Source organism: Catharus ustulatus, chromosome 32, assembly GCF_009819885.2.
Source record: "Catharus ustulatus isolate bCatUst1 chromosome 32, bCatUst1.pri.v2, whole genome shotgun sequence".
Taxonomy (NCBI): domain Eukaryota; kingdom Metazoa; phylum Chordata; class Aves; order Passeriformes; family Turdidae; genus Catharus; species Catharus ustulatus.
The window spans coordinates 2,066,783-2,083,951 of NC_046252.1; the positions used below are offsets into that span (position 1 = coordinate 2,066,783).

General features: G+C 65.4%; 2 protein-coding genes across 2 annotated transcripts in view; both read left to right on the forward strand.

Annotated features, from left to right (window-relative positions):
* LOC117009372 (neurexin-2-like) overlaps nt 1-8,072 on the forward strand; it is a 60,290-nt gene extending 52,218 nt beyond the window's left edge. The window contains 9 exon segments of the mRNA XM_033083622.2: nt 506-556; nt 559-594; nt 3,298-3,351; nt 3,354-3,616; nt 3,876-3,954; nt 4,110-4,123; nt 7,467-7,491; nt 7,671-7,851; nt 7,899-8,072. Of these exon segments, the coding sequence (XP_032939513.1) occupies nt 506-556; nt 559-594; nt 3,298-3,351; nt 3,354-3,616; nt 3,876-3,954; nt 4,110-4,123; nt 7,467-7,491; nt 7,671-7,851; nt 7,899-7,986 (791 nt within the window). The 3' untranslated portion in view covers nt 7,987-8,072.
* Nucleotides 8,073-8,648: 576 nt separating this feature from the next.
* FRMD8 (FERM domain containing 8) lies at nt 8,649-16,256 on the forward strand. Its single transcript, XM_042780099.1, is given in 14 exon segments — nt 8,649-8,813; nt 9,397-9,555; nt 10,575-10,676; nt 10,749-10,807; nt 10,946-11,112; nt 11,567-11,755; nt 12,913-12,944; nt 12,947-13,015; nt 13,018-13,034; nt 13,635-13,740; nt 13,743-13,809; nt 14,876-14,975; nt 15,089-15,131; nt 15,767-16,256. Coding segments are annotated over 14 exon segments (1,377 nt in total). The 5' UTR covers nt 8,649-8,755; the 3' UTR covers nt 15,976-16,256.
* Nucleotides 16,257-17,169: the final 913 nt, after the last annotated feature.

Sequence of the window (17,169 nt, forward strand, 5' to 3'; positions counted from 1 at the left end):
AGTGCTCGGTATCAAATATCCCAGTGTCCGGTGCCCGGTGCCCGGTATCCGATACCCCAGTGTCCGGTGGCCAGTGTCTGGTGCCCGGTGTCCAGTGCCCGGTGCCCGGTGTTCCAAAATCCAGTGTTCCAAAATCTGGTGTCCCAAAATCCAATGTCTGGTGCCCAGTGCCCGGTGTCCCGGTATCTGGTATCCCAGTATTCCGGTGTCCAGTATCCCAGTATTCTGGTGCCCGGTGTCTGGTGCCCAGTATCCCAATATCCAGTGCCCCAGTATCCTGGTGCCCGGTGCCCGGTGTCCCAGTGCCCGGTGTCCTGGTATCCGGCATCCCAGTATCCCAGTGCCCGGTGTCCGGTGCCCGGTGCCCGGTGTCCCGGTGTCCAGTGTCCCAGTATCCCGGTGCCCGGTGTCCGGTATCCCGGTGCCCGGTGTCCCAGCATCCCGGTGCCCGGTGTCCCCGTGCCCTGCCCCGTGTCCCCGTAACGCTCTTCTCCTCCCTCCGAAGGCAGCGGGGACAGCGAGCGGCTGGCGCTGGCGCGGCAGCGCATCCCCTTCCGCCTGGGCGGGTGGTCGATGAGTGGCTGCTCGACAAAGGTAACGGCAGCGAGCGCCCCCCCACCTGGGCACCCCCACACCTGGGCACCCCCACACCTGGGCACCGCCCCACACCTGGGCACCGCCCCACACTCACCTGGGGACCCAGAGATTTGGGGGTGCCAGGTGTCTGGAACCCGCTGATTTTGGGGAGTGTTTGGGACCCCCCCCCCAACACCTGGAGGTTCTGGCACCTGGGCACCGCCACACCTGGGCACGCCAGGTGTGCGGACTCACCTGTTTGGGGTCCCAGGTGTTTGGGGATCCCAGGATTTGGGACCCCGATTTTTGGGGGGTTGCAGCACCTGGGCCGCACAGGTGTCCAGGTGTCACGTCCCGGAGGACCCCGTTGTCCAGGGACCCCCCCCCAGGTGTCCGGGAAGGGACCCCAGGTGTTGGGGGAGGGGCCAGCCCCTGCCCCCCCCTCATTACCTGGTTAAAGGGACGCTAACGCACCTAACGGCCCCCCTAAACCGCGCTGACCCAGAGCCCCCCTAAAGCCGCATAAACCCGCTAAACCCCCCTAACCCACCTGCCAGGGACTGCCCGGGGCCGGGGCCGCGCCAGGTGTGCGCCAGGTGTGCACAGGACAGGTGTGCACCATGGCTGGGGCGTGCTCCAGGTGTGCACAGGACAGGTGTGCACCATGGCTAGGGCGTGCTCCAGGTGTGCTCCAGGTGTGCACCAGGTGTGCACGGGACAGGTGTGCACAGGACAGGTGTGCGCCAGGTGTGCACAGGACAGGTGTGCACCATGGCTGGGGCGTGCTCCAGGTGTGCTCCAGGTGTGCGCCAGGTGTGTGCACCAGGTGTGCACAGGACAGGTGTGCCCATGGCTGGGGTGTGCTCCAGGTGTGCACAGGACAGGTGTGCACAGGACAGGTGTGCACCATGGCTGGGGCGTGCTCCAGGTGTGCGCCAGGTGTGCACCACGGCTGGGGTGTGCTCCAGGTGTGCTCCAGGTGTGCACAGGACAGGTGTGCGCCAGGTGTGTGCCAGATACACGCCAGATGTGCACCAGGTGTATGCCATGGCTGTGGCTGCACCAGGTGTGCACCAGGTGTGTGCCAGGTGTGCACCAGGTGTGCGCCACAGCTGGGGCGTGCACCAGGTGTGCACCAGGTGTGTGCCAGGTGTGCACCAGGTGTGTGCCAGGTGTGTGCCAGGTGTGCGCCAGGTGTGGGCCAGATACACGCCAGATGTGCACCAGGTGTATGCCATGGCTGTGGCTGCACCAGGTGTGCACCAGGTGTGCGCCGGCTGTGTGCCAGGTGTGCACCAGGTCTGAGCCATGGCACTGGGCACACACAGGACAGTGTGCACCAAGGCTGGGGACTGTGCCAGGTGTGCACCAGGTGTCCATGAGGACAGGTGTGCACCGGACCAGGTGTTCTCCAGGTGTTCTCCAGGTGTGTGTGAGGAAGGCGCACAGGTGTGTCCGGCCCAGGTGTGCACAGGAGCCGCCCCAGCCCCGCGCGCCCCGGCCCCGCCCAGGCAGAGCCCCTGCCCCACCCCCCCCCCCCCCCCCCCCGCCCAAATGACCCAAAATGACCCAAAATGACCCAAAATTGGCCGAATTGAGCCCGAGCGGAGCCGGGGGCGGGGGGGGCGTTGGGGTCCCTTTAACTGCCCGGGGGGGGGGGTGTGGGGGGAGGAGGGGCAGGGCTGCACCCAGGTGTGCCCCAGGTGTGGGGGAGGGGGCGGGGGAGGGGGCGGGGTGGGCGTGGCAGGGTGAGGCAGGTATGGGGTGTGCCAGGTATAGGGGTGAGGGTGTGCCAGGTGTGCCAGGTGTGCAGCTGCCCTCTCCTTCCATTACCTGGGCCCGGGGTGACAGTGCCAGGGTGAGCCAGGTGAGCAGGTACCAGGTGTGTACCAGGTGTGTGCCAGGTGTGCCAGGTGCCTGAGCCCCCTCCCCATCCATGGGGGATGTATGTGGGTGAGGTGACAGTGTCGAGGTGACAATGCCAGGGTAGCACAGGTGACACAGGTGTGCCGACACCAGGTGTGCCAGGTGTGTGAGCCCCCTCCCCATGCATTGGGGTGTGTGAGTGTGGGCTGGCAGTGTTAAGGTGACAATCTTGGGATAGCACAGGTGACACAGGTGTGCCAGGTGTGCCAGGTGTGTGCCAGGTGTGTGAGTCTCCTCTCCCCGTCAGGTCTGTGAGTGTGGGCTGGTAGTGTTGAGGTGACAATCTTGGGATAGCACAGGTGACACAGGTGTGCCAGGTGTGCTGAAACCAGGTGTGCCGACACCGGGTGTGCTGACACCAGGTGTGTGCCAGGTGTGCGAGCCCGCCCTCTCCTCATCAGGTGTGTGAGTGTGGTCTGGCAGTGTCGGGGTGACGATTTCGGGGCAGCACAGGTGACACAGGTGTGCCAGGTGTGCTGACACCAGGTGTGTGAGCCCCACCCCATCCATGGGGTATGTGTGTGGGTGAGGTGACAGTGTTGGGGTGAAAATATCGGGTCAGCACAGGTGACACAGGTGGCACAGGTGTCCAGGTGCAGGTGTGCCGACACCAGGTGTGTGAGCCCCCCCTCTCCATCCATGGAGGGTGTTGAGTGCGGGGTGACAGTGCTGGAGCGATGGCAGTGGCCTGGCAGTGTCGGGGTGACAATATCGGGTCAGCACAGGTGACACAGGTGACACAGGTGCGCCAGCTGTGCCGACACCAGGTGTGCGAGCCCCCCCTCTCCCCCCCAGGCCGCCAGCTGACCATCTTCAACAGCCAGGCGCGCGTGCGGGTGGGGGGCCGGGACCCGGCCGCCCCTTCCAGGGGCAGCTCTCGGGGCTCTACTACAACGGGCTGAAGCTGCTGGCCCTGGCGGCCGAGGGCCACCCCCGCGTGCGCCTCGAGGGCGACCTGCGGCTCGTGGGGGACCCCCCCCCGCCCCCCGCGCCCCCCGGCGCCACCCCCGCGCCCCCCGACATGGCCACCACCATCATGGAGACCACCACCACCATGGCCACGACCACCACCCGCCGCGGGCGCTCGCCCACCCTGCGCGACACCGTCGCCCAGGTGAGGGGGGGAGGGGGATAGGGGGATGGGGGGGGACAGGTGAGTGGGGGGAGGGGGGTTTGGGGGGGTTTAGGGTTGGGGGGAGGGTCTTCCCAAGGGGGATATGGGGGATTGGGGGGTGAGAGGGCTCTGGGGGTGGCCACACCGAACACCTGGGTGTTCTCAGGTGACCCCTGACACCTGTCCCTGGCTCTGGGGGTCTCGGGGGGGGAGGGTTGGGGGTCCCCAGGCCTGCGCTGACCCCCAGGTGTCCCCCCAGAACACGGACGATCTGCTGGTGGCCTCGGCCGAGTGTCCGAGCGATGACGAGGACCTGGAGGAGTGTGAGCCGGGCACAGGTGGGTGCTGGTCCAGGGCCCCGGGCACACAGGTGTGACACGGCCTCAGGTGTGACACAGCCTCAGGTGTGACACGGCCTCGCACAGGTGTGACACGGCCTCACACACAGGTGTGACACGGCCTCAGGTGTGACACGGCCTCAGGTGTGACACAGCCTCACACACAGGTGTGACACGGCCTCACACACGTGTGACACGGCCTCAGGTGTGACACAGCCTCAGGTGTGACACGGCCTCACACAGGTGTGACACAGCCTCAGGTGTGACACAGCCTCAGGTGTGACACAGCCTCACACACAGGTGTGACATGGCCTCACACAGGTGTGACACGGCCTCACACACGTGTGACATGGCCTCAGGTGTGACACAGCCTCAGGTGTGACACGGCCTCACACAGGTGTGACACAGCCTCAGGTGTGACACAGCCTCAGGTGTGACACAGCCTCACACACAGGTGTGACATGGCCTCACACAGGTGTGACACGGCCTCAGGTGTGACATGGCCTCAGGTGTGACACGGCCTCGTGCAGGTGTGACACAGCCTCAGACATACACCTGTGACACAGCCTCAGGGAGACATGCAGGTACAGGAGCTGCTCACACACTTGGACAGGTGCACACGCACACCTGGACAGGTGTGCACCCACAGAGACAGACACACACCTGGTCAGATGTGCACTTACAGACACACACACACACCTGGACAGGTGTGCACACACCTGAACTGTTCATACACACCTGGACAGGAGTTGCTCACACAGACACAGGTGTGCACCACACACACCTGAACATACACCTGTACACACACCTCTACAGACACACCTGTACACACACCTGTACACACAGCTGTACACACACCTGAACATACACCTGTACACACACCTGTACACACACCTGAACACACACACCTGTACACACTCACACACCTGTACACACACCTGAACACACACCTGTACACACACCTGAACACACACACACGTACACACACCTGTACACACCTGAACACACACACACGTACACACACCTGTACACACAGCTGTACACACACACCTGTACAACACACACACACACACTCACACCTATACACACACCTGTACACACTCACACCTGTACACACACCTGAACACACCTGTACACCACCTGTACAGACACACCTGTACACACCTGTACACACACACACACACAACTCCTGTACACACTCCCACCTGAACACACACCTGAACCCACACCTCTACACACACCTGAACACACACACCTGTGCACACATACCTGTACACACACCTGAACACACACCTGTACACACCTGTACACACAGACCTGTAAACATACCTGTACACACACCTGTACACACTCTCACCTGCCCCACAAACTTTGCCCCCCCCACACCCCAGGTGCCCCCCTTTGCACACGCCCTCCCACCTGTGGCCCCGCCCTCACCTGCCCAGGTGTTCCCGCCCATTCCGAGCACACACCTGAGCCCGGGGCCGCGCAAGCCCCACCCCCACCCCCCGCTTCCCCTGACGGACAGTCGGACACTCGGACACTCGGACACTCGGACAGACAGGAAGGACCCCCCGTGTGGGGTGACCCTGTGTGACACCGTCACACCTGCGCTGCCGCCAGGACCCTCCCCCACCCCCAGTGTCACACGGTGACACCCCCGGACACCCCGGGTGTCACCTGGGCAGTGGAGACCCCCCCGGACAGCTGGGGCCTCACCTGGCACCCACAGGTGTCACCTGGACACCGGGCGTGTCCCACCCTGGCACCCACAGGTGTCACCTGGACACCGGGGCGTGTCCCACCCTGGCACCCACAGGTGTCACCTGGACATCTGCGTCCCCCCTGGACACCTGGGTGTCCCCTCACAGGTGTCCCCAGGACACTCCGGGGGAGGGGCAGCAGCGGTCAGGGGAAGGGGGAGGAGTGGGGGACAGACAGACGGACAGTGGACAATGGACAATGGATGATGGATGGACAAAGGACAATGGATGGACAATGGACAATGGACAATGGATGGATGATAGATGGAGATCCATGGATGGACACACAGATGGATTTTGGGATGGATGAGTGGATGGACAGACGGACGCAAGATGAATGGGTGGATCCATGGACAGATGGACACGTGGATGTCCATCCGAGGATGGATGGATGGACACAAGGATGGATGGACGGATGGATGGACAGATGGACACAAGGATGGATGGATGGATGGACACAAGGATGAGTGGACATGGGGATGGATGGATGGATGGATGGATGGATGGACGGACAGATGGATGGATGGATGGATGGATGGATGGATGGATGGATGGATGGACGGATGGACGGACAGATGGATTTAAGGCTGGCAAGACGGACACAGGGATGGCCGGATGGATGGATGGATGGATGGACGGATGGACGGACAGATGGATTTAAGGCTGGCAAGATGGACACAAGGATGGCCGGATGGATGGCCAGCTGTAGGGCAGGGCAGAGGGATGGATGGACGGACAGACAGATGGACAGATGGATGAATTCAAAGATGGATTCAGGGATCCATGGATGGATTTAGGGATGGACAGACAGACGGATGGATTCAAGGACGGATTTAGGGTTGGACAGATGATTCATGGATGGATGGATGGATTCAGAGATGGATTCATGGATGGATTCATGGATGGATTCGTGGATGGATGGATGGATGGATGGATGGATGGATGGATGGACGGATGGATGGATGGATTCATGGATGGACAGATGGACAGATGGATGGATGGACGGATGGCTGGATGGACACATGGATCCAAGGCTGATGGCCCGGGGCCGGTGGCCGATGGCCGGGGGCCGGTGGTGGCCGGCGGTGGCCGGGCCGGCCAGGGCCGGGCGCTGGCGCCGCAGGGGTGGCCGCGGCACCTTCTCACCGAGTGTCTCTTCTCTTCTTTTCTTTTTTTCTTTTTTCTCTTTTTTCTCTTTCTCTCGTTTTTTGTGTGCTTTCCCTTCCTTCCTGCAATTTCTTTTTCCTCCACGCTAAAATCACCCGGCCCCATCCCGCGATGTAAGTTGACGGCAGCGCCGCGGTTTGCTCTTAAAAACAAAAAAAAAACCGAGAAAAAAAAAAGAAAGTAGCGGAAAATTAGCGGAAAATTAGCAGAAAATTAGCTAAAAATGCTAAAAAAAAAAAAAATTAACGTAGAGAGAGAAGAGAGAGAGAGAGAGCGGAGCTGGCGCGGAGGCGGCGGGGGGGGTCGGGGGGCGCAGCGGGGCGCGGTACCGGGGCTCACGGGGGTCTCCCGTCCCGTTTCTGTCTCCGCAGGTGGGGAGCTGGTGCTGCCGGCGTCCCCGGGCCCCCCCGCGCCCCCCGCCGCCCCCCGAGTCCCCCCGGGCTGCGGCCCCGACTGCGACGAGCCCTCGGGCTTCGCTTCGGGGGAGGCGGCGGACCCCGACCCCGACCCCGGCCACGCTCCCGGCCCCGAGCAGCCGCCGGGCCGACGACGAGGACTTCGCGGGGCTGGGGGAGGGGGGAGCCCCGAAGCCGCCGCCCCCCCGGCGGCTACGGCCGCGCCCCGCGCGGCCGGTACCGAGCCCACGGTGGCGGGAGCGGCTCCGCCCGGTTTGGTACCGGCGGAGAGCGGCACCCGAGGGAGGGAGCGGGCGGGGGGCGGCGCGGGGGGGTTCGGCCCCTCCCGTGACCCGGCGCCCCCCGGTGCCCCCCACAGCCGCGCCCGGAGCGGTGGAGGTGGTGCGGGAGGCGGGCGGCACCACCGGCATGGTGGTCGGCATCGTGGCGGCCGCCGCGCTCTGCATCCTCATCCTGCTCTACGCCATGTACAAGTACCGCAACCGCGACGAGGGCTCCTACCAGGTGGACCAGAGCCGCCACTACATCGGGGCAGCCCCCTCGGCTCCCGGGGGGGGCCGGGAGGGGCTCCCGGGGCCGCTTCCCCGACCCCGCCCGCCGGGACCCCCAAGGAGAAAGCGGCGCCCGCGCCCCCCAAAGCGCCGGGCAAAGCGCGGCGCAACAAGGACAAGGAGTATTACGTGTGAGGGGGGGGTCTCCGCGCGTGTCCCCCGAGCCCCCCCCTCCTGTCACCCCCGGGGGGATGTTGTCACCTGTCCGCCCCCCCGCCCCGACCCCGCCGCAGCGGGGGCGCCTCTGTGTCTCTCTGTGTGTGTGTCCCCCCCTGCCCCCGCCGCGGGAACGGGGGGCGGCGCGCCGGGGGTGGGGGCAAGGGGGGCGAGCGGACCCCCCCTCGTGGGGTGCGGGACCCTCCCCCCCCGCCCAAACCGCCCCCCTCCCAACCTCGGATCGGTTTTTTACCGCCCCCCCTCGCCCCCTTCCCCGGGTATTTCTTTGGGTTTATTTTTTAATTTCGAGAGTCCCGATTGGCGTCGGGACCCTTCGGGGTCCTGCCGGGACCCCCCCCGAAAAGTTCCCCCGAACCCCTCCGAGCCCCCCCGGGCCGCCCCCCAGCCGCGCACAGAGGAATACACGGTTCTATACTTCGTACAGCGGCTCCGCCTCTTCCTGCGCCGCCCCCGGGACCCCCAAATCCGCCGGGACCCCCCAAATCCACCGGGACCCCCCAAATCCGCCGGGACCCCCCAAGCTCCCCCCAGGGCGATCCCAGCCCTCCCCTCCGCCAGGGGGCGCCGCGCCCTCTCCAGGCCCCGCCCTCACCATGACGTCACTCCTGAGGCCGCGCCCACTCTGCCCACCCGTGGCGCTTCCGCCCCGCGCGCGGGAACGGCGCGAGGAGCGCGCGGAGCCGTGACCCCGCGGTGACCCCACGGTGACCCCTCCGTGACCCCGCTCATGGACGGGGAGGGGGAGGGGGAGAGCGAGGGCGCGTCCGCCCCGCCGGGCGCTGCCGGTGAGGGGGCGGGCCACGGGAGGGGGCGGGGCCGCGAGTCCCGGTGTGGGCGTGGCCGTGGGATCCCCGTGGGGAGGGGGCGTGGGGCGCTTTGGGGGCCGTGAGACCCCCAGGGGGGGCGTGGGGATCTTTGGGGCCGTGAGACCCCCGAGGGGGCTTTTGGGGGTGTGGTCTTGGGGAGGGCGTGGCCGTGGGACCCCCGTGGGTTCTTTGGGTCTGTCCCTGGGTGGGTCCCGGGGGTGTGTCAGTCTGGGGTGGGGGTCCCGGCGGAGGTCTGGGGGTCCCGGGTGGGTCTGGGGTCTCACAGCCCCCTCCCGTGTCCCCCAGCCCTGCTGTACGTGCCGGACGGGTCAACACTGTGTGTATGGGTGTGTCAGTTTGGGGGATGGTTGTGGGGGTCCCGGGGGATGCCTGGGGGTCCCGGGGGTCTCACGGCCCCCTCCCGTGTCCCCCAGCCCTGCTGTACCTGCCGGACGGGTCAGCACTGTGTGTATGGGTGTGTCAGTTTGGGGGATGGTTGTGGGGGTCCCGGGGGATGTGTGGGGTCCCAGGGGTCTCACAGCCCCCTCCCCGTGTCCCCCAGCCCTGCTGTACCTGCCGGACGGGTCGGCGCTGCCGCTGCCGCTGGAGCCGCCCCCGGGCCCCACGGCCGCGGAGCTGCTGCGCCGCCTGCAGGGGGCGCTGCGCCTCCCGCCCGCCGCGGGGGACGCGCTCGCGCTGTGGTTGGGGTCGGAGCTGCTCGGTGAGGGGGACAGGGGCACTTGGGACATTGGGGGGACATGGGGACATTGGGGAGGACAGGAGAACACGGACATGGTGGGGTCACAGCTCTGTGGTTGAGGTCAGAGCTGCTCGGTGAGGGGGACGGGGTGGACATTGGGGACATTGCGGGGACATTGGGGATATTGGGGGGCACTAGGGACATTGGGGGGACAGGGGGACATTGGAGGGACAGGGTGACATTGGGGGGGACAGGGGGACATGGACTTGGGGGGGTCACAACTTGCACTGTGGTTTGGGTTGGAGCAGCTTGGTGAGAGGGAGGACACTGGGGACATTGGGGGGACACTGGGGACATTGGGGGATAGGAGGACACCGGGGACATTGCGGGGGCACTGGGAACATTGGGGGGATAGGGGGACACTGGGGACATTGCGGGGGACAGGGGGACCTTGGCGGGGACAGGGGAATACGGACATGGTGTGGTCACAGCTGTATGGTTGGGGTCGGAGCTGCTCGGTGAGGGGGGACAGGGGAACACTGGGGACATTGGGGGGACAGGAGGGACATTGGGAGGACAAAGGGACACTGGGGGGACACTAGTGGACTCTGGGGACATTGGCGGGACATTGTGGGGCACAGGAGAACACGGACATAGCGGGGTCACAGCTCGCACTGTGCTTGGGGTTGGAGCTGCTTGGTGAGGGGGACGGGGGGACACTGGGGACATTGGGGGACGTGGCGAGGACAGGGGATATGGCCATAGAGGGGAAATGGGAACACGGAGGGACATGGGGGGACATGGGGACATAGAGGGGAAATGGGAACACGGACATAGCGGGGTCGCAGCTCGGTTGTGACCGGAGCCGCTAATTGAGGCGGGGACATTGGAGGGTCCCACTGGAGAACGGGGTCCGGGGATCCCTGCGGGTGAGCGCCCGTGGGGATCCCCGTGGGTCCCTGTGCCCGTGGGGGTCCCCGTGGGTCCCCGTGCCCGTGGGGTCCCGTGGGGGTCCCAGCCCTGTGTCCCCCCCCTCCCAGAGGTGCAGCTGAAGCCGCGGCACCGACCCCTGCGCCTGGTCCGGCACTGGCCGGAGCTGCTGCTGCGCTTCAGCCTCGGCTCGCCCGCGGCCATCGCCCAAGGTGAGGGGTGGGGGGCTTAGGGGGGGTCCCCTCGAGGGTCCCCGGCCGCACTGACCCCTGCTTCCCCCCCAGATGAGCCGTGTCTGCAGCTCCGCAGGAACGTGTTCTTCCCTAAGAGCCGCGAGCTGGAGGTGAGGGGGGGACACGGGGGGTCCCCAGAGGGGGGGATCTGTGGGAGGGGTACATGGGGGACACGGGGGGTGTGCAGGGTGGGCTCTGGGTGGTTTGGGGGTCTCTCTGGGTGACCTGGGGGTCTCTGTGGGTCGCAGCTGCAGGAGGAGGAGCTGCTCCGGTTGCTCTATGAGGAGGCGCGGGAGCAGCTGAGGGGGGGTCGCTACCCCGTGGACCCTCCCGAGGCGGCCGAGCTGGGGGGGCTCAGCTGCCGCCTGCGCCTGGGGCCCTTCGAGCCCGGCCGGCACACGGAGCTCAGCCTGCGGTCAGCACCGGCCGGACCCTGCCCGCGGGACCCCCGCCCACCCTGCCAACCCCCGAGACTCCTTTGGGACCCCACTCGGGACCACCCTGGGGCATCCCCCGCGACCCCCACACCTGGGAGCCGTACCTGGGACCCCCACCTGTGGGATACACCTGGGACCCACCCACGGGACCCCCGTCCACCTGGGACCCCCCCCACCTGTGGGATACACCTGGGACCACCCACGGGACCCCCGTCCACCTGGGACCCCCCCACCTGTGGGATACACCTGGGACCCACCCACGGGACCCCCCCTCCACCTGGGACACCACCATGGACCCCACCTGTGGGATACATCTGGGACCGCCCCACCCCATGGGACCCCCACCCTCCAGACCACACGGACCCCCTGACCCGCATGGTGTCCCTCCTGACCCCCGTGTGACCCCCCCTGACCCCCCGGTGTCCCCCCCAGGCCGCTGCTGGGGGAGCTGCTGCCGCCGGGTCCTCCGGCCCGCTGGGGGGCGCTGTTCCGGCGCTCTCGCGAGCCGGGCCCCTCCCAGCGGCTGCTGGAGGCGTTTGCGCGTGCGCCGGGCCCCGAGGCGCCCCCTGCCGGATTGTACCGGGACTTCCTGCGGCGCTGCCACGCCCTGCCCGGCTACGGGTGAGGGGGGGAGGCCCGGTGGAGACCCCCAAAGGACACCAAATGGGACACGACCGGTTAGAGACCCCCAAGGGACACCCCAAATGGGACACCTCAATGGGACACCTCAATGGGACACCTCAGTGGGACAGCCCCGGCTGGAGACCCCCATTGGGACACCCAAAATGGGACACGACCGGTTAGAGACCCCCAAAGGGACACCTCAAATGGGACACCTCAATGGGACACCTCAATGGGACACCTCAGTGGGACAGCCCCGGCTGGAGACCCCCATTGGGACACCCAAAATGGGACACATGAATGGGACACCCCAAATGGACCGAACCAAATGAGACAGCCCCGGTTAGAGACCCCATTGGGACACCCCAAATGGGACACCTCAGTGGGACAGCCCCGTTAGAGACCCCCGGTGGGACACCTCAAATGGGGCACATGAATGGGACACCTCAATGGGACACCCCAATGGGACAGCCCCGGCTGGAGACCCCAATGGGACAGCCCCGGTTAGAGACCCCCAAAGGGACACCTCAAATGGACACCCCAGTGGGACACCCCCTGGTTAGAGACCCCCAGTGGGACACCCCAAATAGGACACACTCAATGGGACACCTCAAATGGGACACCCCCGATTAGAGACCCCCGGTGGGACACCCCTAATGGGACACATCAATGGGACACCTTAAATGGGACACCTCAATGGGACACCCCTAAAATGGGGCACCCTAAATTGGAGACCTCAAATGGGACACCCCTAATGGGACACCCCGAATTGGACACCTCTAAATGGGACACCCCAAATGGGACACCCCAAATTGGACACCTCAGTAGGACACCCCCAATGGGACCACCCCACTGACGCCCCAGACCCTCAGGGAACCTCCCAAGACTCCTCCCCTCCAGGGACACCCCCGGCACCACCCCAAAACCCCAGATTGATGAGGACCCGCCCCAGATCACAAGGAACCCCAAAAGAACCCCCGTGCACCCGCGCTGCCCCCCTAGACATCCCCGGGTATCTGAGCCCACAAACAGCCCCCAGACCCACAAAGACCCCCAGGGCTCCTTCCAGAACCCCAAGTTCCTTTGTCCCGAGGAACTCGAATTTGGGGGGATCCCTGAGCTTTGGGGACCCAGGTGTGTCCCCCCCCCCTCTCCAGGTGCGCCTTCTTCCCTGGAGCCATCGAGCGCCCCTCGGGGGGCTGCTGGGCCGGGGGGGGCTGCGCCCCGTCAGCGTCGCCGTGGGGCTCGAGGGGGTCACCATCATGACCCCCGGCAGAAGGTGCTGGGGGGGATGGGGGGCGGGATGGGGTCGGGGGGCACTGGGGGGCACGATGGGGGCCAGGGGGCACGGGGGGGGCAGGATGGGGATCAGGGAGCCTGGGGGCAGGATGGAGGGCAGGGGTCACTGTGAAGGGGCTAGAGGGCAGGAGGGCACTGGGGGGGTCAGGGGAGCACTCAGGGGGGCACTGGGGTGGGCCTGGGGGCAGGATGGGGGTCAGGGGAGCACTGGGGCGCGGATGGGGGCAGGATGGAGGGCAGGGGGCACTGGGGGGCAGGATGGGGGTCAAGGGGTCACTGTGAGGGGGGCTGGAGGGCAGGGGGGCACTGGGGGGGTCAGGGGAGCACTGGGAGGGGGCTGGGGGCAGGATGGGGTCAGGGGCGCACTGAGGGGCAGGATGGGGGCCAGGGGGGCACTGTGAGGGTGTTGGAGGGCAGGGGGGCATTGGGGGTCAGGGGACCACTCAGGGAGTCAGGGGAGCACTCAGGGGGTCACTGGGGGGGGGCTGGAGGGCAGGGGGGCACTGGGGGGGCAGGATGGTGGGCAGGGGGGCTGGAGGGCAGGTGGGCACCGTGAGTGACCCCCCCGTGCCCCCCCCAGCACGTGCTGCTGTCCCTGACGTACCCCGAGCTGTGCTGGGAGCTGGTGGGGGCCGTGGGGCAGGACGGGGACCCCGAGGGACAGGACGGGGACACCACAGAGCCCCCCAGCTGTGGCTGGAGTTCGATGGGGACCACGAGGGAGCCCCCGTGAACCGACTGCTGCGGGTGTTCTCCCCCAGGTGGGACGGGGGCTGGGGGGGCGGCACGGGGCGTTTGGGGGACACTCGGGGGCGTTTGGGGTGTTGAAGGTGCCTGGGAGGGTCTGGGGTCACCTGCGGGGTGTGGGGACAGTTGGAGGTCAGCGAGGGGACAGTTTGGGAACATTTTGGGGGTTCCCTGTGGTCAGTTGGGAATTCTGGGGGGATCGGTTTTGGGGAGGTCCCTCAGGTTTTTGGGGGTCCCTGGATGGGAGGGGGCTCCCGGGGATGTTTTGGGGGCTCCCGGAGGGATCCCTTGGGGTGTTTTAGGGGTCCTGGGGGTTTTTTGGGGGATTCCTGGAGGGGATTCCCTGGGGCATTTCGGGGATTCCTGGGGGAGTCCCTGGGATGTTTGAGGATCCTTGGGGGGGTCCTGGGGATGTTTTTGGGGGTCCCTGGGGAAATCCCAGCGGTGTTTTGGGGTCCCCTGAAGGGCCCTGAGGGGGTCCTGTGGTGTTTGGATGTTCCTGGGGGGGTCCTGGGATGTTTTTGGGGGTCCCTTGGGGGGTCCCTGGGGAGGTCCCGGGGGTGTTTTTGGGGGTCCCTTGGGGGAGTCCCTGGAGGGGTCCCTGGGGTGTTTTGGGGTCCCTTAGGGGGTCCATGGGGGGGTCCCGGGGCTGTTTTTGGGGGTCCCTTGGGGATGTTCCGGGGTTCTTTGGGGGTCCCTTGGGGGGTCCCCGGGGTGTTTTGGGGGTGTTTTGGGGGGTCTCTTGGGGGGGTCCCTGGGAGGGGTCCCTGGGTGTTTGGGGTCCCTTGGGGGGTCCCTGGGGGTAGTCCTGTGGTGTTTTGGGTGTCTCTGGGAGAAGTCCCTGTGGTGTTTTTGGGGTCCCTTGGGGGGGTCCCGGGGGTGTTTTTGGGGGTCCCTGGGAGGGGTCCCTGGGGGGGTCCCTGTGGTGTTTTGGGGGTCCCTTGAGGGGGTCCCTGGGAAAGTCCCTGTGGTGTTTTGGGTGTCTCTGGGAGAGGTCCCGTGGTGTTTTGGGGGTCCCTTGGGGGGGTCCCGGGGTGTTTTGGGGGTGTTTTTGGGGGTCTCGCGCTGACAGCGCCCCCAGGCGGAGCTGATGAGCGCCCTCATCGAGTGCTGCATCGAGCTGGGCGGGGCGGCCCCGCCCACCGAGGGACAGGCCCCGCCCACCGAGGGACAGGCCCCGCCCACCGAGGGACAGGCCCGCCCCCCGCCGCTGCCGCCGCGGCCACGCCCCCCGAGCCGGGCGGCGCGCGTGGCGCCCCCTTGCGGCGGCAGAAGAGCGTGACCGAGCCCCGCCTGCAGCGCCTCGCCACCATCGACTACGTGCGGGAGGGTGCGACAGGCGACAGCGGGGACACGGGGGACAGCGGGATATCCGGGGCATCGGGGACATTCGGGACAGCGGGGACATCCGGGACATCGAGGACATTCGGGACAGAGGGGACACCGGGACATCGGAACAGCGGGGACATGGAGGACAGAGGGGACATGGGGGACAACCGGGACAGTGAGGACATGGGGGACAGCAGGGACAGCGGGACACGGGGGACAGCGGGGATACCCGGGGCATCGGGGACATCCGGGACAGAGGGGACAGCAGGGACATCCGGGACATTGAGGACATGGGGGACATCTGGGACAGCAAGGACAGCAGGACATGGGGGAGAGGGGGGGACAGTGGGACAGGGAGGGACATCGGACAGCGGGGACATTGGGGTGACCGTGGGACATGGGGACATCAGGGACATGGGGACACACACACACCCCCCCAGCATCTGGGGGTTCGGGGTATGGGGTTAGGGAAGGGGACACAGGAGCTTCCAGGGGACAAGGTGGTCCCAGTGACACGGGGGACAATGACGAGGAGGGGATCCGGGGTACAGGATGCTCTGGGGGGGACACCCGGGGGTGGCACAGCGCACCCCGAGGCTCTTCCTGCCCTAAATGCCACCCCAATGTCCCCTCCAGGGCAGGAGCTGCGGCGGGTGAAGCCCCCCCGGCGCTCGGCGTCCTTCTTCAGCCGGGGGGGTCTGGGGGCGGCTCCTACAGCCCCGTGGCGGGGGGCTCGGGGGGAGCCGGCTCCGAGCAGGGCTGAGCCCCCCCAAACCCCTCCCAGTTCAGACTGGGAGCACTGGGAACCCCCGAGACCTCCCCCCCTTGTACCCACATCCCAATAAACTGCACTGACCCCCCTGCCCTCTCTCCCCACGCAGGGTTTGGTGGAATTTGGGGCTAATCCAGAGCAGTTTGGGGATGATTCGGGGTGATTTGGGGCAGATCAAAGCTGATTCAGGGTGGGTTGCAACTTATTTGGGATGTTTGGGGTTAATTCACGGCAGTTTTGAGCTGGTTTGGGATATTTGGGGCATTTTCAGGCAGCTCCTGGGGGTGTGAGGCCACTTTCGGTGGAGTCGGGACATTTTGGGGCCAGTTCTGGGGGAATTTGGGGATTATTCCAGGCGGCTTGGGTCCATTCTGGGGGGTTCGGGACAAGCCACAGCAGTTTGGGGCCATTTGGAGGGTTTGGGGCCAGTTTGGGGGGTTTGGGGCCAATTCCAGGGGGTTTGGGCCAATTCCGGGGGTTTGGGCCAATTTGGGGGGGTTTGGGCCAATTGGGGTTTGGGGCCAGTTTGGGGGTTTGGGCCAATTCTGAGGGGTTTGTGGCCAATTCCGGGATTTTGGGGCCAGTTCTGGGGGGTTTGTAGCCAAATGTGACCTCACGTGCGAGCGGCCATTTCGGGCTGGGGACCGAGGGACACGCGTGTGTCCACATGTCACACGTGTCACACCTGCCAGGGGGTTCTGTGCTTTGGGGAGTCCCCTTCATTAGCACTAACGAGACCTTTGGGACAAATTTTGGGCAATTCTGCTCATTTTGGGGCACAGCTCGTTGTACATTTGGGACCTTCCCAAACCCACCCTAAATCCCCCTTTTTTTCGCTATTTAACCTCATTTTCCCACCCAGCAGGGCTGCATTCAACTAAAATATCACATTTTGTACCCACACGCCTCCACTCTGCGGCAAAACCGCCTCGGTCCCGAATAATTTCATTTTTTAAGGTGCTTTTTAGAAATTTAAGGATTTTTTTTAAGGGAGAACTGGTGTGGGAGGGGTTGGTGTTACCGGGGCTTAAAGAACACGGAGAAACTGCTCTGAAACCCGATATTTTACAAAAGTATAAAAGGAAGAAGTATAAATATTTGATGGGATAAAGAAATGTTTTGAATAAATGTTTCCTGAGGGAAATGGTGAAGGACGCGCTCCGCTCCCGCCTCCTCCTGTGGGAAGGCGCCATTTTGGGGGGGGTTATGATGAATAAAGGGATTTTTCGGAGGGAAATAAGACATTTCTGAGGTAAAATCTGACATT